The 17,573-nt window shown below is 44.2% G+C and overlaps 1 protein-coding gene across 1 annotated transcript in view; it reads left to right on the top strand.

The window, feature by feature from the left end:
• Window positions 1–146: 146 nt before the first annotated feature.
• The window catches only part of ATPsynO (ATP synthase subunit O, mitochondrial), a 42,827-nt gene continuing 25,400 nt past the window's right edge, over window positions 147–17,573 (top strand). Inside the window, exons 1-4 of the mRNA XM_050170371.3 lie at window positions 147–251; window positions 560–607; window positions 996–1,106; window positions 10,598–10,670. Coding sequence (XP_050026328.1) covers window positions 222–251; window positions 560–607; window positions 996–1,106; window positions 10,598–10,670 — 262 coding nt within the window. The 5' untranslated portion in view covers window positions 147–221. The remainder of the gene's footprint in view (window positions 252–559; window positions 608–995; window positions 1,107–10,597; window positions 10,671–17,573) is intronic.

Raw genomic sequence — 17,573 nt, 5'->3', positions numbered from 1 at the left:
TAATAATAATGAAATCCCGCATTTATATAGACAGAAAGCTTACGCATTCAAACTATGCCAAATAAAATATTTTTTTTATTGAAATGCATTTAGCATATATAGAGTTTCTCACTATATGATAGCAGTACACGATAACCCACACTGCATCATCATCATCATGCAATCCTAGTCTATTAACGTTGGCTGCTGTGCTGCGTGCTGCCATCGCTTTGACCTTCGACATGGCGGGTTGGGGTCGTTTGCTGAGTTTGGTAATTCCTTTTTTCACTTCTTTGTGGTAGTTACCGTGTTTTAGTAAATACTAAAGTACAAGGATGAACAATAGCTATCATATGCAGGCAATAGCTGCAAGCATAAGAAGTTGATGTGCAGCCGTAAATGTTTTTTGTGAATAGTGTGTAAGCCCTTGCTTACGGTAGGCTGTTTCTTCGTGCATGGCAGAGTGCTATTCATTGTGCGCGCCACTGGGGTTGAGTTTGCATGTGCTCAAAATACCCTGGAGTTATTCCGCTCGTCTTAATTTTTTTTTTTTTTTGTCGTCCCTGTGGCGTCTTTTCAGACTCGTCATTTCTCAACGACCGGTGCGGTCAACGCCGGTCTCGTGAAGGTGAGCCGATATATATATATATATATTTAATCCTGACGTTAAAACCACGCCGGTTCACATTTGCTGCGAGAAGATTTAATAGTTGCATCTTTTGCTGCCATTCTGTTTTCTCTTAATGCATATTTCAGCGAATGGCGAGGACGTGGTGAATGTGAGGCATAGCGTGTGGTTCAACTTGTAGCGCTTTCCTGTTGCCCTTTCAGTCGGTGGGCTGCATGGAGGAAGGTGGGCTATTTGCTTAGCGCTTGTCAGAATATAAACTTTTTATTGCATCAATCTGGTACTAGACAGAATAATGAACGCGTGATGAGACGAGTGTACCCGATTCATTACAGCTGGTGCTACCGTGGAAGCCTAATATGACCAATGCACTTGTTTGTTTTTGCAGCCTCCTTTAGCAGTGTTCGGTATTGAAGGCCGGTATGCGACCGCTCTGTACTCGGCGGCTTCCAAGGAAAAGAAGCTTGATGCTGTTGAAAAGGAGCTCATCAGGTTCAAGGTTAGCACTGCTCTGATGTGGAAGTGCTTAAGGGAAGTTGCTGCAAGGGCTGTCCATGTACCCTTTTCATGTAGGCACTTTCAGGCAGATTTCGCTGCCACTACCTAGAGCGAAAAGTGGTGCTGCACTGCTGTTGCATGTATGGGAGGGTAGATGCTTGCTGCTGAAGTAGGCGATTGGTAGTGGCATCTTTCTTGGAGCGCCAGAGCACCTTGAAAATGAGTCTGGCAACTAGTGTTCAATCCATAACAATAATTTTCTGTTTCAACAGCGTGCAATGCATTGTTTGTATATTATAAAAACATTTTTCTCTCATACTAGGGTGTGCAGTTACGTAAGCAGTACAATCAATAGGTTGTCAAATAAGGATGAAAGATTAGGCCTGTGCCCAATGTGTGCTAGTTTCAATCGTACATTTTTATTTTCTGCCTTTATTTGTTACACAAGTATGTCAGCATCAGTCCGAGATCAATGATGCGAGAACTGAGACTTCTAATAAAAATGTAATTTGAAGAACGCTTTATGTGCTTCCTCTGTGCCAAGGCAAGCAGGACCATGCATATCTGGCAATCTGGCTTCTTCGCAGCCCGATAGCGCATCTCTAGCATAAGACTGGAGCTCTACATTAAAACGTAAAGCAACCAGGGCTTTGCCCGGGCTGCCTCATGAACCATGTAGTTCCCGCTTTTCACTGATGGTTTTGACTGATTTAGCTAACAACCCCTGTGTTACACTTGGGCAACAATTCAAGAACATCCCTTTTCTGACGAAGTCTTCTTGCAGTGTTGGCCCTCACTTGCTGGTGTTGGTATTGCGTGTCTGACTTCACATACTCACGGTATCACTGGTTTGATACGAGACCGACTAAACGCTGATGATGGCAACGATTGGCCAACTATTCAGCACAGTGTGTTGTTGAGACCCTTTTATCACACCAAGCCGACGACATAACTGACAAGCGTGAGCTATTGTAGTGCGACGGCCTTTCTTGTGGATGGCATCGACAAAATCAGCGTGCTGTTCATTATTTGACTGAAACCCGTGCGATCAGCCGTTGAACTGACAATGCGATATAGCCGCAGTGCTTTCGCTTGTATATATGTGTAATCGTGCTAAAAATGAGTTGAGACATGCCTTCGAAGTTGAAATGCATAAACTTCAGCCTTCTCAAGTTGTGTACATGAAGTTTGAACCAAAGATGATCCTGCTCAGCGAAGGTTAGGCCTGGTGCTGTGAAGTTTGTGCACTGGTACTTGCTACCGGTAGAACTGAACATAGAAATTAGCAGTTAGGACAAGGGAAACTGCTTTTATAGTTCAGTTCTGGCCTTAGCGATTTGAAATCAACTACTCTTCAGTTTTCATGACGCGTGCACATTAAGCAGCAAGCGACGACACAGCACTTTGTGTCAACATCTGTACGTTGCCGTTCCTGAAGGCTGCCAGTTGCATTCACTACGTAGATTAGTGGGTCTGCACAGTGCCGTCCACTGCTGGTGTAGAGCGCGTGAGCGGCCGGCTTTGCTCTGCAGGGCGAAGCATGGCGGCAGTTGCTGGGGCCTAGATAGTGTGCCCAGGAGCATGTTCACCCTAATACATGCAGAACTGCTTTTGACTAGTGGCGATGTTTAAAAAGCGCTTTTGCTTACCCTAATCTGCACACAGTCTGAGGGCACTTGCGGTACCGCAAATGCTATAGAATGAAGCGCATGGGCTGATAAATGCGCGCCGGTCCTTTTGCAACAAACTAAGTGTGCTCACAGTCTATTGGAGATAACAAAGGCACTTATGAACATCACCTCTGGTTACCTGCAACACATACAAGTTTGCATGCTTGTTAGGCCACGCATGCTCCTGGGCATGTTATTTCGAACCCAGCAGACGCCGCCAGGTGTTGTTCTGCAGGACAAAGCCAACCGTTTGCGCACTCTACACAGCAGTGGACGGCACTGTACATGTTATGCCGACACATTTGTTAATTCTAGAGACGCACTGTGCCTCTGCTTTAAACGAGAAACAAGAGACTGTGCATTTGGTCCAGCAGCGTAAACAGCTGCCACTCTTGCCAACGGTGTCAGCGATGGCATCCGTGCTTTCGCAAGAGAACTACATGGCCTATAAATGAGTGCTTATGTGATCAGTTTTCTCTCGTAGTACTTCATGGCACATGCAAACTAAGTATGATGACAGTAAAGAAAAGTGAGAATCGGTAATAACTGTCCGTAATATAATATGCATTTGGATTACAGTTGCATACCTGCCAACCCTCCCGTTTCACCCGGGAGACTCCCGCTTTTTGACTGAATTTTCCGATTGTATGATAACTATCCTATATGTCCCGAAAAGTGGTCTCTGTTCGCACAATAATGGTTTTTGCAAGACCGGCACCGCGGAATCTACAGCCATATCGTAATCGTCAGCATCACAAACGACAGCACTACAGGTTTTCCCGCTCAATTTAATCCGAGCGCCAGTCAATTTAATCTAAGCGCCAGTCAAATTAATCCAAGTGCCAGTAATTTTAATCCGAGCGCCACTCAATTTAATCCAAACGCCAGCCGAAATAATCCAAACGCCAGTGAATTTAATCCAGGCACAACGGAATTCAAGAACCTTTGGATTTCAAGACTTTGGAAAATTTGCGAACATATTATGAGTTAACACCTTGAACATGAAAGAGCGGGGTGGTAAACCAGTAACTATCCTGCCACGGGACTAACGACAACTTTTGGAGGTTTTGAAGAGAAAAGCTTCACTGCGCTAGTAAACACCGCGCATCGCGCGAGCCAGCGTATGTCGGAATTGGCTCCGTGAGCGTGTTCGGAGTCGAATTGGCTCCGTGAGCGTGTTCGGAGTCGAATTGGCTCCGTGAGCGTGTTCGGAGTCGAATTGGCTCCGTGAGCGTGTTCGGAGTCGAATTGGCTCCGTGAGCGTGTTCGGAGTCGAATTGGCTCCGTGAGCGTGTTCGGAGTCAAATTGGCTCCATAAGCGTGTTCGGGGTCGGCGCAGGGGGTCACTGCCGCGCGCTATGCGTCATCGTTTGCGTCATCCCTCGTGAGGCTGACGCTATTCGGCATGAAAATTTGAGATCATCGCAGTGAGCGCATCACTAGTGATGACTAAAAATTCGGCGGTATCAGTTGGCAGTGGTAACGCAAAATTGCTCATCGTGCTACAGCTTCATTGATACTACTGGCGGCACTCACGAGGGAAAGCTGCCTCAGGGATAGTAAAATAGGTGAATAATATTCACCAGTGACTTAAGTATACGAGTTCATAGTATGCATAGTGAGTCACTCGTTTCATCGTATTCCATTGGATGTATATGACGTTATGTTGCGCAAAACACCAAGAACCCCGAACTGCGCATTGTATTTCACTTGTGATCACTAGTGACTCGACCATATCAGTTATGCAATTAAGTGGTATTGTTTTAGCGGTACCGATGACAAGGTCTTTGATTGGAGGCTGCCGATATTGCAGTACAATAGTGAATCGTATTCGCTAGCGACCGAAGCCTCCCGGCGAGGGCCTAGTGATTATCATCGAATCAACCTTTATTGTTTCGTTTGATAGCCATGACCAAATCGCATGTGCACCATTAACTCGACGTACTCGTGCTGACGTTTCCTGTCAATTAATTTGGAGAATGTTCATCTTCTGTGTCGCTGTCATAACGAAGTAGAAAATAAAAAAAATTGGCAGGGGCTTAGCTAAGGTTAAGCCTGGATATTTCGAAGCGAAAAGGTTCAATGATGCTTATGGTTTAGCTTATGGTTATGCTTTGATTTAGCCTATGGTTATGCTTTATGATTTAGCCTATGGTTATGCTTACAGTTCAACTGATGGATATGCTTACGGTTTAGCTTATGGTTATGCTTTATGATTTAGCTTATGGTTATGCTTACGGTTTCACTTATGGATATGTTTTGGTTAGCTTATGGTTATGCTATACGTGTGCCTTGTGTAGTTGTGCAAATTGCTTATCAATGATATATACCATAAGTTATGCAGGATTATTAAACTTCTTTATTCATCGTTGTTGGGCACATTGTCTTGAGATTTTTGTCATAAACACAGCTCTCTGTATCGGTAGTATCACTCTCTTCTCCTTCCATGTTGAATGCGCACGCCTATTCTCTGGCAAGCGGTTATATGGTCAGCCTCTGCGATAAACACGCGCTTGCGGCGAACGTCAAACGATGACGCATAGCGTGAGGCAGTGGCCACCTGCGCCAACCCCGAACACGCTTATGGAGCCAATTCCACCCCGAACACGCTCACGGAGCCAGTTCGACCCCGAACACGCTCACGGAGCCAGTTCGACCCCGAACACGCTCACGGAGCCAGTTCGACCCCGAACACGCTCACGGAGCCAGTTCGACCCCGAACACGCTCACAGAGCCAGTTCGACCCCGAACACGCTCACGGAGCCAGTTCGACCCCGAACACGCTCACGGAGCCAGTTCGACCCCGAACACGCTCACGGAGCCAATTCCGACATACGCCGGCTCGCGCGATGCGCGGTGTTTACTAGCGCAGTGAAGCTTTTCTCTTCAAAACCTCCAAAAGTTGTCGTTAGTCCCGTGGCAGGATACCATAAAAACCGGACTATAGGTCGGACCGGAATATAGGTCGATCCCCCAACTAACGAATTCTAAAAATGAAAAAAAATATTTTTCAGTGGCAAAAGTACCGAAAGACATGACACCCTTACCTATAAACAAATGCGACTCAGCGGGTTGCACAATGGCGACAGTATTTATTTAAATGCTGCTCGCATGTGCACCTGGCCATGTTTTTAGCGATATCGCGCGACCATCGACCCGCGTGCTTGTCAACACCGTATTAACGGCGATGAGCAGCGAAACAAACGAGATACGCGCATGTGTACAGATGCCCTTACTTTCGCTATTTCGCCGCTCCGTGCCGTGATGATAAAAGGTGCTGACAAATATGCGGGTCGACGGTCGCGCGATACTGTTAAAAATTCGTCTGGTGTACAGTACACAGAAGGGCACGAAGTCCGCAAGCGCTACTCCGAATCGGAGCAACACGTTTGAACAGAGTCGGATGACGAGTGCTTTTCGCTGTCCAGTCCATAGGCGCGTGCGATCTCTACCGCTTTCAAACGAATGCATTCGACAACAGGCAGCGATCTTACACGCAGCTCTCGGACGGACTCCGCAACCTTGCCTTCCAGTTCTGCAGTCCGCTGCGATCCGGCCACGAAACGACGTTTTCTTTTGGTTGCTGCAAGTTGTAATACGTTGCTTTTACCTCCGCCACTACTGAATGCTATTTTCGGATACTCCAAGTTCGCGCTGTGCTGCCAGGTTGCCGTGGGCTTCCGCGTACTCAATCGCCTTTTTCTTGAAGGCGACGGTGAATTGACGTCGGCTTCCGCTCATTTTGAAACAAAATGAAAATGCAGCCTTTAATTAATATAACTTTGCGACAGTGGAAACGCAAAATGCCGGTGCCACAATGTCGCCACGCCATAGAATAAAGAACTAACGCTGCGCTGCTGATGATGGCGATGGCGAAGGCGGCTGTTTACTTCATCCGCCCATTGTTGCAAGACTTCCGTAGTTTTTCCACCAATGTTCGGTATATAAGTCGAGGGTCGACTTTTCGCAATGGTTTTTTGAAAAAAAGTTCGACCTATATTCCGGTTTTTACGGTAGTTACTAGTTTACCACCCCGCTCTTTCATGTTCAAGGTGTTAACTCATAATATGTTCGCAAATTTTGAGAAGTCTTGAAAACCAAAGGTTCTTGAATACCTTTGTGCCTGGATTAAATTCACTGGCGTTCGCATTATTTCGGCTGGCGTTTGGATTAAATTGAGGGGCGCTCGGATTAAAATCACTGGCACTTGGATTAAATTGAGCGGGAAAACCTGTAGTACCATCGGTATTATAGACTAAGCAGCCGAATACTTTGCCTAGTAAGCCGACCAAAGCCAGAGCCAATGTAGCTCTTGCATTTCATGCATTCCTTCGTCCATGGTGCATCTTGCTGCTGCTTGTGTGTGTGATTCATGTTGGCTAAGCGTGTGGGTGCGGTGCACCGTGTAAGGTTACAATCCTCGTGTGCTGATGCCATGGCGCTATCAAAGCCCAAGAAAAGGTATTTGCAGAAGATTTTGCGATATTATACTTTGAGTTTCCGTGCTTTTTGACATCAAGAAAAGAACATTTTGCATTTTGTACAACGTGTGGATGCGACGTCAGCGTGTCTCACAGTGGCAAAGGTGACTTGAAATTGCACGTTTCCATGGCGAAGCACCACCAAAGCTATGTTCGCACCGATGAGCAGCAAGGCAACATAGTGAACTTTCTCCTGAACAACTGCTACGGCATAGTAATACGTGTGGAGTGCCTGGTTACGGGATTCCTCGTCGAACACGACCTACCCCTTAGTGTCAGCGACCACGTTGTGCCTCTCCTACGGAAAATGTTTCCGAAATATGAGGCAAAGCGTTGTGGATGTGGACGCAACTCTGAAATGCAACTTTGAAGAATGCGGAGGTGGCCAAACTGAAATTTATTTCACGGGCATCGCTCTGAAGTCTTCGTTTCTTTATTCAGAGTTTCCTTCAGCTGTTGCCCAGAGATACTAATGAATCTGCTGAAGACGCTTTAGATGCTCTCGAAGCCGAGTTTACCACACTACAGGCGTACAGTCTTCAAGAGGACATTCTGAATGAAAAAAGGTGGGACGTGCAGTGGTCTCTGGTTGGAAAAATGAAAAACACTGATGGAAAACATGTTTCACCGAGTTGCTAAGGGGATGATTGATTTACTCATTATACCGCACAGCAAGGCAGAGTGCGAGAGGATTTTTAGCATGGCGCGAAAAAGTAGTACTGAATTCCGCTCGTCAGTGTGGGACACGACCCCATCCAACACCTGCTGCTAGTGAAGGGCCGTCAGTCTGGACCATGTTTTGAGCAAAAGTACACCGTCAAATTTTGGAAGTGAGCAAGGTCTGCTACTGCAAGGTCCCTGCAAAAGGGCTCATCGAACACTGCCTGAAAGTTTGAACGACCCCCCCCCCCCCCATTGGTGTGAATAAAAGGTCTCCCGATTTTTGATCTTGCCAGGTTGGCAGGTATACAGTTGCCGTTGTTTAACTGGCTCAGTAGCTCATTTTGACTCGTCTCAGGATGGAACAGTGCGGCTCACATGCACCGATATGTATGTTTTGGCATGGTTTCATATCAGGGATGTGCCTGTTTCACAATATCTTGAAGCACACAATGACCTGTGGCTGTATCTGTATATGTCGATGTAAACAAACTCACTGCTTTGGTAAATCCAACTGAAGGCTGCGCTCAAAGACTTCTTGAATATGCGAAATGCCTAAAAAATGTGTAAAAGGAATACAAAAAGGGAGGAGCAAGTGCAGAAATTAGCGACAACAAACTCCAAGGCTGCCATGTTCAGCATGGGCACAGGTACACAAATGAACTGGTGAAAGCCCCGGCACCCTTCCAAAATGTTTCCAGTGGCGTGCAGCAGAGGGCAGCACAGGAAACTAAAGGCAGATTCATATGATGCTACTCTGCCCTTTAAGATACTCGCATAGACAGTGACGCCAGCATACCTGCCAACTCTCCCAATTTGCACGGGAGTGCCCTGGAATTCCGACCAATCCTCTCGATTGTGCAGGCATGGCCATAAATCTCTTAAAGAGGTGTCCCAACCACACTGTGAAAGAGAAAAAAAAAGAAAAGAATGTGTCATGCAGCAGAGCCACATCATAACTGCCCTTATGCTTCAGGTCGTTGGCCGAAGTCAGATTCAAATCCAAGCCATTTGTGTGTAGGCATTGAAGGCCTAACTAGCCTAATTCAGCTTGCTTCAGATCGAGATACGCATTGAGTGTGCATGAAGCAGGGGTCCAATCTTCACTGCATAATTACTGTTTAGCTTACGCCAATGCAGCATTACATCTGTGTTGTGCAGAAAAGCATACACCAAATATTGTGGTGAAGCATATCAGGAGTCACGGGACATAGCACATGTTCCTTAACCCCTAAGTGTTCTAACCAAAAGTGACCACTTTTGCTTTTATTTTATGGTTTGTTTTCAAGCTTCACTCCATTGTAAACCTTTCTAAAGTGTTTTTAACCAATTTGCTTTGTGTTTTAGGCGTGAAAAGGCTGCACCATTGCTGGGCCAAGTCAATGCTGCCTTTGCTTTCAGAATCATCATTTTTGGTAGGAGTGATGAGAATACTATTATGATTCTCTTTGCTCTAAGAACAGAACTCTAGTCCACCGCTTTCACTCACTTTCACTATCAGAGTCGAGCAGCTGCTTTCTTTCGCACGTGCAAGCTTTCAGTGGCAGATGCCATTGTTCCAAACCTGCGAAAAGGCGCAAAGTGCGCACAATTCCACAAAACATGTTCTTTGAACGTTTGCAAAGTGATGATATGTATAGTAGAAAACAGACTGGAATAAACGTGGCCCTCCGGTGTTGACAAAATGGCAGCCGTCTATGTAGTAGAACATGACGACTCAACGCTGCCTTCGAGGCACTGCAAAAAAAGTACCGATATCTAGGTAGTAAAACAAGAACAAGTGAAATAACTGGGATTTCGAATGCTGGCACTGCAGCTGTCTATGTAGCAGAAAAAAACAAACTAAATGGACTTGCTGAGTTTGACCAAATTGCTTTGAAAACAGGATTATTGAGCTGAGCTCGTCCAAAGCACAATTAACCAGGATCGCGTTTACGAGCCAAGCTTGTCCAAAACATTTCAGAGGTTAATTATACACGCACATGTGCAGTCTCCAATAACAGAACACAGACACATCTAACTGTACTGGCAGCCATTTGCAGCTGTTTCTGATGTTGCTGTCGTCCAGAAAAAAAAACCAAGTTTGTTTTGCTTTTGTGTATTGATGCACCACTTCGTGTAGTGACTTTTTTATTGAATCTGATCCAACTACCTTGTCATAATCATTTGAGGCCAACAGACAATGAAGCCAAGGAGAGCTTAGGGACCTTAACTAGCCTTTACAGATTGCAAGATAATTAGATTGCAAAAGGTGTGGGGGGGCACTGTCATCACAGTAGATGAAATGGTGGAGCATCGTGTATGTTGTGGCTGAGATTGTACACTCAGCTCCCACTGGTGGAACAGTTGTCTTTCCTTCCATTTTTTTTTGTTCAGAATATGTTGTAAGTTCAGCGCTGTTCTGTAAATAACTATACAATTCTGATCAATAAAAAAAAAATTTAATTTTCTTTGTGCTTTCCTTAGCCTTGTCTCTTGGCTTCCTGCGGTCTTTGCAGAAAATTGAACTACAGAATTCTCTTTGTTCTTCTAGCTTGCTATAATATTCATCAACAGCACTTGCATTGTTGCGTAAAATTCCTTTGAAGCTTTAGCAGATGTTTCCTTGTCATGCAAGAAAACACTAGTAATATAGTAACATTTACAGATGTCCAGTAATGTTAATTCTTTATTCCTTATAGGGCTTGATGGAGCAAGACACCAAGCTTGCCCAGTTTCTCGAGAACCCGCTTGTCAACAAGCTTGTCAAAAGAGGTATGGTCTAGGGGAGATAGATTGATATGTATCGATTTGTGAGACAGCAGCTGTCTGAGGTAAACAATTGGGGGGTTGCATAATGCTTAGGGCGTGGGAGTGAGCTGCAGTTATTGTGCTAGGCACTTGTCTGACATTTTTCTTCAGTATTTCTGCCGTTGCAAATAATCTTGCAGCAATTTCTGATATAGCTATAAGCTAACCGTGTGCGCGCGTGTGTAATTTTGCTAGGATAGGAGTTTGAAATTCACCTCCTCCATCCAGTGCACAACATCTGCAGGCTTAGAGTGATGCCTCTCACTAGCAAAAATGCCGAGAGCAAGTTGGGCTATACTTGTCCAGGTACAACCAAATTAGGAAGGCCAACTAAGCTTGAATAAGACACTCCCTCACCAGAACAGGAATTGGCCTGCCTGGTGCAGTATTCGGCCATTCCGTCCCTTAGCTGCGGAGCATCTAAGGTGGCAGTCAGACCTGTAACGCAGCAGAGGGTGCTAAGAATCTCTGGGTCCAGACAGGCCGCCAATGGAAACTGACTCTTGCAACATTTAACACCCGAACTCTCCAGTGAGGCTCGCTTAGCAGGACTCTGAGGAACTATCGAACATTGTTTGGGACATCATTGGCCTTAGTGAGATTAGAACTCGTGAGGCTTATACATTGCTGAATGAGGGATGTGTCCTCTGCTATAGAGGTCTCCTAGATAAAAAGCAATACGGGGTAGGATTCCTAATCCATAAGGACATAGCGGGCAACATTGACAAATTTTACAGCATTAATGAGATGGTAGCTGTAGTTGTAATCAAACTTAATAAGAGGTATAGATTAAAGATACAGTAGTGCAAGTTTACGCTCCAACATACAGTGACGATGATGAAGTAGATCAGTTTTATGAAGATGTGGAATTAGCGATGAGAAAAGTGCAAACTCAGTATGCTGTAGTAATGGGCGACTTCAATGCAAAAGTAGGGAAAAGGCAGGCTGGTGAACAAGCAATTGGCAACTACGGCGTCGATTCTAGGAATGCTAGAGGAGAGATGCTGGTAGAATTCACAGAAAGTAATAAGCTTCGAACACTGAACACGTTTTTCAGGAAGCGTAGCAACAGAAAGTGGACCTGGGAAAGCCCTAATGGTAAAACAAGAAATGAAAATGACTTCATACTTTCTGCTGATCCCAGCATAGTGCAGGATGTAGCAGTAATAGGCAGGGTAAAGAGCAGTCATTATAGGTGAGTGATGGCTAGGATTCACCTCAGTTTGAAGAGAGAGAGAGCAAAATTGGTCAAGAAGAAACAGGTCAACCTAGAGGCAGTAAGGGTAAAAGCAGACCAATTCAAGCTCATACTTGCAAACAAATTTGCAGCACTAGAACAGAGAGATGACATAGAGCTAATGAATGAAACCGTAAGTAGCCTGGCTTCAGAGGCAACCAGTAGGCAAGCTCTCCCAAGTAACAAAGGAGCTAATAAAGAAACGACAAAGAATGAAAGTGTCCAGTTCTAGAGATAAGAACTTGCAGAACTTTCAAAACTGATCAACAAGGCGAAAATACCTAAGTGATATTCGAAACTATAACGTGAGAAAGACTGAAGAAGGCGTAAAAAAATGGATGCAGCCTGAAATCAACGAGAAAGAAACTTGACATAGGGCAAACCAGGATGTATGCACTGAAAGATAAGCAGGGTAATATCATCAGCAATGTCGAAGGTTTAGTAAAAGCAGCGGAAGAATTGTATACTGACCTGTACCGTACCCGGAGGACTCAGGACAGCTCCATTCGAAACAGTAATGAACAGGATACAGAAACTCCTCCTATAACTAGTGATGAGGTCAGAAGGGCCTTGCAAGACATGAAACGAAGAGCGGCAGGAGAAGATGCAATAACAGTTGATTTAATCAATGTTGGAGGAGACTTAATGCTTGGAAAACTGGCGGCTCTTTATACGAAGTGTCTATCGACTGCAATAGTCCCAGAAAACTGGAAGAATGCAAACATTATACTAATGCACAAAAAGGGAGACGTTGAAGAATAAAAAAATTATAGGCCCATTAGCTTACTGCTAGTTTTGTATAAAATATTTACCAAAGATATCTCCAATAGAATAAGGGCAACACTGGACTTTAGTACACCAAAGGAACAGGCTGGCTTCAAGAAGGGAAACTCTACAATGGATCACATCCATGTCATCAATCAGGTTATCAAGAAATCGGCAGAGTACAATAAGCCTCTCTGTATGGCTTTTGTGATTTAAAAGGCGTAAGCTTGCACTCTTTAGTGCCGTGTTTTAAAGTTCGTTTTAGGTACGTTAATTTTCGCAGCACTTTAAAGCAGACTATGTTGATATGATTATGCTAACTAAGGTTAGTTGTAAAAGTAAGCCCAAAGTATTTGAACTCGTTAACTACGTTAATACTGTACCCTTGAGTGCTGCACGTGAATTTTAGGGGCTGTTTCTTGTTAGGTAAAGGCATTGCTACAGTTTTACTGAAGTTAATGCTCATCTGCCGTGTGTTACTCCAGTCTGAAAACTATGAAGATACGTTGTTAAGCACTTCTTTATCACGAAGAGTACGAATGTTGGAATAGATCACGCAATCATATGCTTAGAGACTCATTTTCGCTTGTGTGTTTCTGGCTACTTCAATGATGTCATTAACATGTATGATAAGAGTAGCCCGAGAACTGAGCCCTGTGGCCTCCCTGACATGACCTCAGCTATAGAAGGTTTCACAATTAAAAGTGACGAATTGGAATCGGAGGTGCAGGTAATCAGATATCCAGTCAATTAGTTTATTGCCAGGAAAGATTGCAGCAAGTTTTAGAACTAGTTTTTTATGGCTTACCTGGCTTACCTTTGAGTAGTCTAAAGATGGCATCAAGCTGACCGTGGTTATTTACTGATGTGGCTATGTGCTCTTTTATTTGGCTTCATTTTTTTTCTTGCTTAATAGCGTTCTGACGCTTTGTATTGCATATTTATCAGTTTATCTTGCCCCTCCTGCGTGGGCCACAAGACCTGCAGTATGATGTAAATAAATCAATATTTGATGTAGTTGTTCTGCGGGAACCCGCAAGGTGGAGAGAAGTAATTAATAAAGGGAAAATCAGACATCTACCCATTCGTAGCAATTGCTACAAAGGAAACCCATACGGGTTCCTCGAAAGAAAAGCCTCAGAGTTGAAGAAAAATTCGTCCTGGTCCGGGACTCGAACCCGGGACCACCGCCTTTCCGGGGCAGCCGCTCTACCATCTGAGCTAACCAGGGGGCTTGTCGCCAACACACAAAGCAAAGGCAAGTGTTTGACGTAGTAGCTCTGCGGAAACAGCGTTGTAGCAATTGCTACAAACGGGTGGATGCCTGATTTTCTCTTCATTAATAGATCAATATTGTTAATGCGAGAAAGGTACTTATTACAGCTGTCATAATTGTCTTCTCATTATAGTTGCACTGGGTATCTTCTTGCACTTCTATGAAATGTTGGAAGTATGGAGTGACTGCCAGTAATGTGAAAAACTTGGTATTTGTTATGTGCATTACGTGTGACAATGATTCTGTGTGTTTTGTGAGGCTAAGGGTGGTCACATTGGATCGTCTACTTTTCTAAAATTGCCACATTGGTTGCATTTCATTTTTTGTATTCTGTGAAGTTGCTTGTTTTTCACAACGCTAAAATTTTGGAACTGATTATCAGGAGGAATAGCATTTTATTCTTTGATGCCTGACGAGAGAGAAAAATTGGCCAAGAACAAATCTCACCTTTGCAGTTCCTCTGTTTCCTGCAAACTTATAGAAGTCAGCCGATTTTCTGAAACCAGTGTGTCATGTATTCTGTTGGTTGTATTTGAATCTGGAATTTGTCATGACACATGCATTGCTAGGAAAATGATTGAACTACTGGTATCACTGAAAATGTATGGGGGGTTGCCTTTTCACCAATTTTAGTGATGAGAAGGTGGTTGTAAACAGCTAATAGAATTACAGGATTGCTCACTGTCACAAACCGCTGTTGTAGTTGCAAAGTATTAACTTTTAGTGTCTATTAGTTCGGTAGCATAAGTGCTAGTACTTCATCGTGTTTTGGTTTGGGTTAATTAAAATCTGTTTGCTTTGCTGCTCTGCGTCTCCCAACCCCATCTCTCCTAACATCCGCACGTCCCCGAGATCAGTGACACACGACAATTGGCGAGCCTGCCAGGATCCGTTCCAGCATACGTGCCAGGATACTTTCCAGGATTCTAGTCCAGCCCTGTCACTGATCTTGGTGGTTTAGAGATGGAGTGGGAACGTTTGGCAGCAATAGCTAAAGATTTAAACTTGTCAAAGGACGAGATGATGAAGTTCTTCGAGTGTGCTGAACAAGAAAAAGAAAGGCAACACAAACAAACGTGCAAAGAGCACGAAAGAAAAAAAAAAATTTTTTTTGAGCTGAAGATAAAGCTAGCAGAGATGGGCGCGGGCTCTCGTGATGGAACGAGTACACCCGGATCGGCGTCATCCTTCTTTCTTTCCAGGCCAAGACAGATTTGCCCTAGGAAATTGATGCCGCCTTTTGATGAGCGGAGGGATGATTTGGATGCGTATTTGCATCTGTTTGAAAGGATAGCTGTCGGGCAAGGCTGGGAGAGGAGCGAGTGGGCTAATGCTTTGAGGAAGCTTTAGCTTGGGTGCTCCTATCTAAATACATCTAAGAGGAGAATTCGTTTTTCTAGACAACCACTGCACCAAATTTGACAAGGTTTGTTGCATTTAAAAGAAAAACTTAAAATCTAGTGACTGTTGGTTTCACATTTTTTAGTTAGGTTGTCTATTATTTATTTAAAAATTGGGAAAAGTCGGAAATTTTCGAAATACTAAAGTATCAATTTACATCTCTGTAACGCAACAACGAAAAATGATAATACAATTCTGTGAATTGCATCTAATAGTACATCTAAATCGGACAAAATTGACGTTACACATGAATATAAAAAAATTTTGTAATATGGAAACACAGCTCTTGCAGAACCCTTGTAACCAACGTAACAAATTCACATAAGTAAAATTACGTATCGAATTTGTCTGTTTTGAATGATGTAATGGATGCCGTTTACAAACCCTCAATATCCGTTTTTGATGCAGAGGTATGAATTGGTAAACTTTGTGCTTCTATTTTTTTCTCTCAAATATTTTAAAATTATTTTAACAAAATTGAGGCCCTAAATCGAAATTCCGTTTCCAACAGTCACTAGAATTTAAATTAAAATTCAACAAATTCCATTAAAATCGGTTCAGGGGTTATCTCCGAAAAACATTTTTGTCTTTTACATGTATTTGAATAGGCCACTTCGGAGTTGGCCCTTAGCTAAAGCTTCCTCTTAAGCCTGTGTTTAGTGGCCGAGACTCTGAGTGTCTTTGGGCGTATGCCAGCAGAGGTGTCATTAGACTACGACAAGGTGAAGAAAACTTTATTCCAAAGATTCAGGTTGACCGCAGAAAGGTTCCGGGAGAAGTTTAGGTCATGTAAGCCTGACGATTCAGAAACAGGCAAGCAGTTCGCGTGTCGTCTAGCAAATTATCTTGAGAGGTGGATAGAGCTGTCTGAGATGGACAAAACGTATGAAGGGGTTCACGACAAAATCGTGGGTGAACGATTTCTTGCCAGATGTAGCAACAGTTTGGCGATATTCCTTAAAGAAAGAAAACTGCAAACTGTGGAGCAGATGGCAGAACAAACAGACCAGTTCGTAGAGGCACAAGGATTGAGAAATTTGGGAAAGGGCGACAAAGATGACCACACTACAGCAGTAGGAGAGATGAAGAACCAGGGGCAAATTACTGTATTTACTTGAATCTAACGCGCACCTTTTTTCCGATAAAACGGGTCCAAAAATTGCGTAAGCGTTAGAATCGAGTATGACCCTAAATCCGTGTTACCATATCGCCATCGGCATTTGAAAAATGGCTGCCTTGTACGTGCTTCTAGCCTAGCTGCTATAGCTTCCTCCATGTGCATATTGTACGTGTAACCAGGCGCTGATGTAACCTAGTCTACTGCTTGCCTTCCTGTTTTCTGCATTTATTGAATCAGCATAGAAGTGTCGACTGTGAAGACACGCCGAGTCCACCATGATGCCGCATTTAAAAGGAAAGTTATCATGTGCGCGGAGACGGACGGAAATCGGGCCGCATCACGGGCGTTCGGATTTACCGAAACTTGCGTGTGGGACTGGCGCGAACAGAAGGAGAATATTTTTACCAGCAAAGCAACAAGGAAGGGTTTCAGTGGACTGAAGCAGGGCCGCTTTGCCGAAATAGAAGAGCTGCACAGCGGCCTGTGATGACCGATCTGCTCAAAGTACGGGCGATGCAGTTAGCCCTACCAAAAGGGTTAATGCGGAGTGACTTCAAAGCGAGCAGGGTACTGGCTATCAAATTTTATGAAAAAGCTTTTCTCTTCGAAGGCGAACAGAGATATGCCAAAAATTGCCGGAAGAGTATGAAGAGAAATTGCACAGTTTTCAGCAGTACTTTTTGAAGTTGCGTGATAGAAACGGCTACCACTTCGGACAGATTGGAAATGCTGATCAGATGCCGCTCTACTTTGACATGCCTGCCATCACAACTGTTGAAAAGAAGGGGGCGAAGCAAGTGCGCATTTTGTCTTCCGGCCTCAAGAAAACTAGTCACTACAATTCTTTGTTGCACTGCGAATGGGCGCAAGCTGCCTCTGTATCTTATCTTCAGACTGTAAACTCTCCCAAAAGGAATCGTGTTTCCAAGTGGCGTGATTGTGCCCGCAAATGAAAAAGGTTGAATGACCATGGACTTGGTCGCTGACTGGATTGATAACGTTTGGCGGAAGAGACCCGGCGGCAGTTCACGGCTATGTTGTCTTTCTGCGTATAGCAAATTCATGAAA

The sequence above is a fragment of the Dermacentor andersoni genome, chromosome 6 (assembly GCF_023375885.2).
Source record: "Dermacentor andersoni chromosome 6, qqDerAnde1_hic_scaffold, whole genome shotgun sequence".
Lineage (NCBI taxonomy): Eukaryota > Metazoa > Arthropoda > Arachnida > Ixodida > Ixodidae > Dermacentor > Dermacentor andersoni.
Note: the sequence above shows the minus strand (reverse complement) of the source record. Positions and strands in the feature narration are given on the sequence as shown.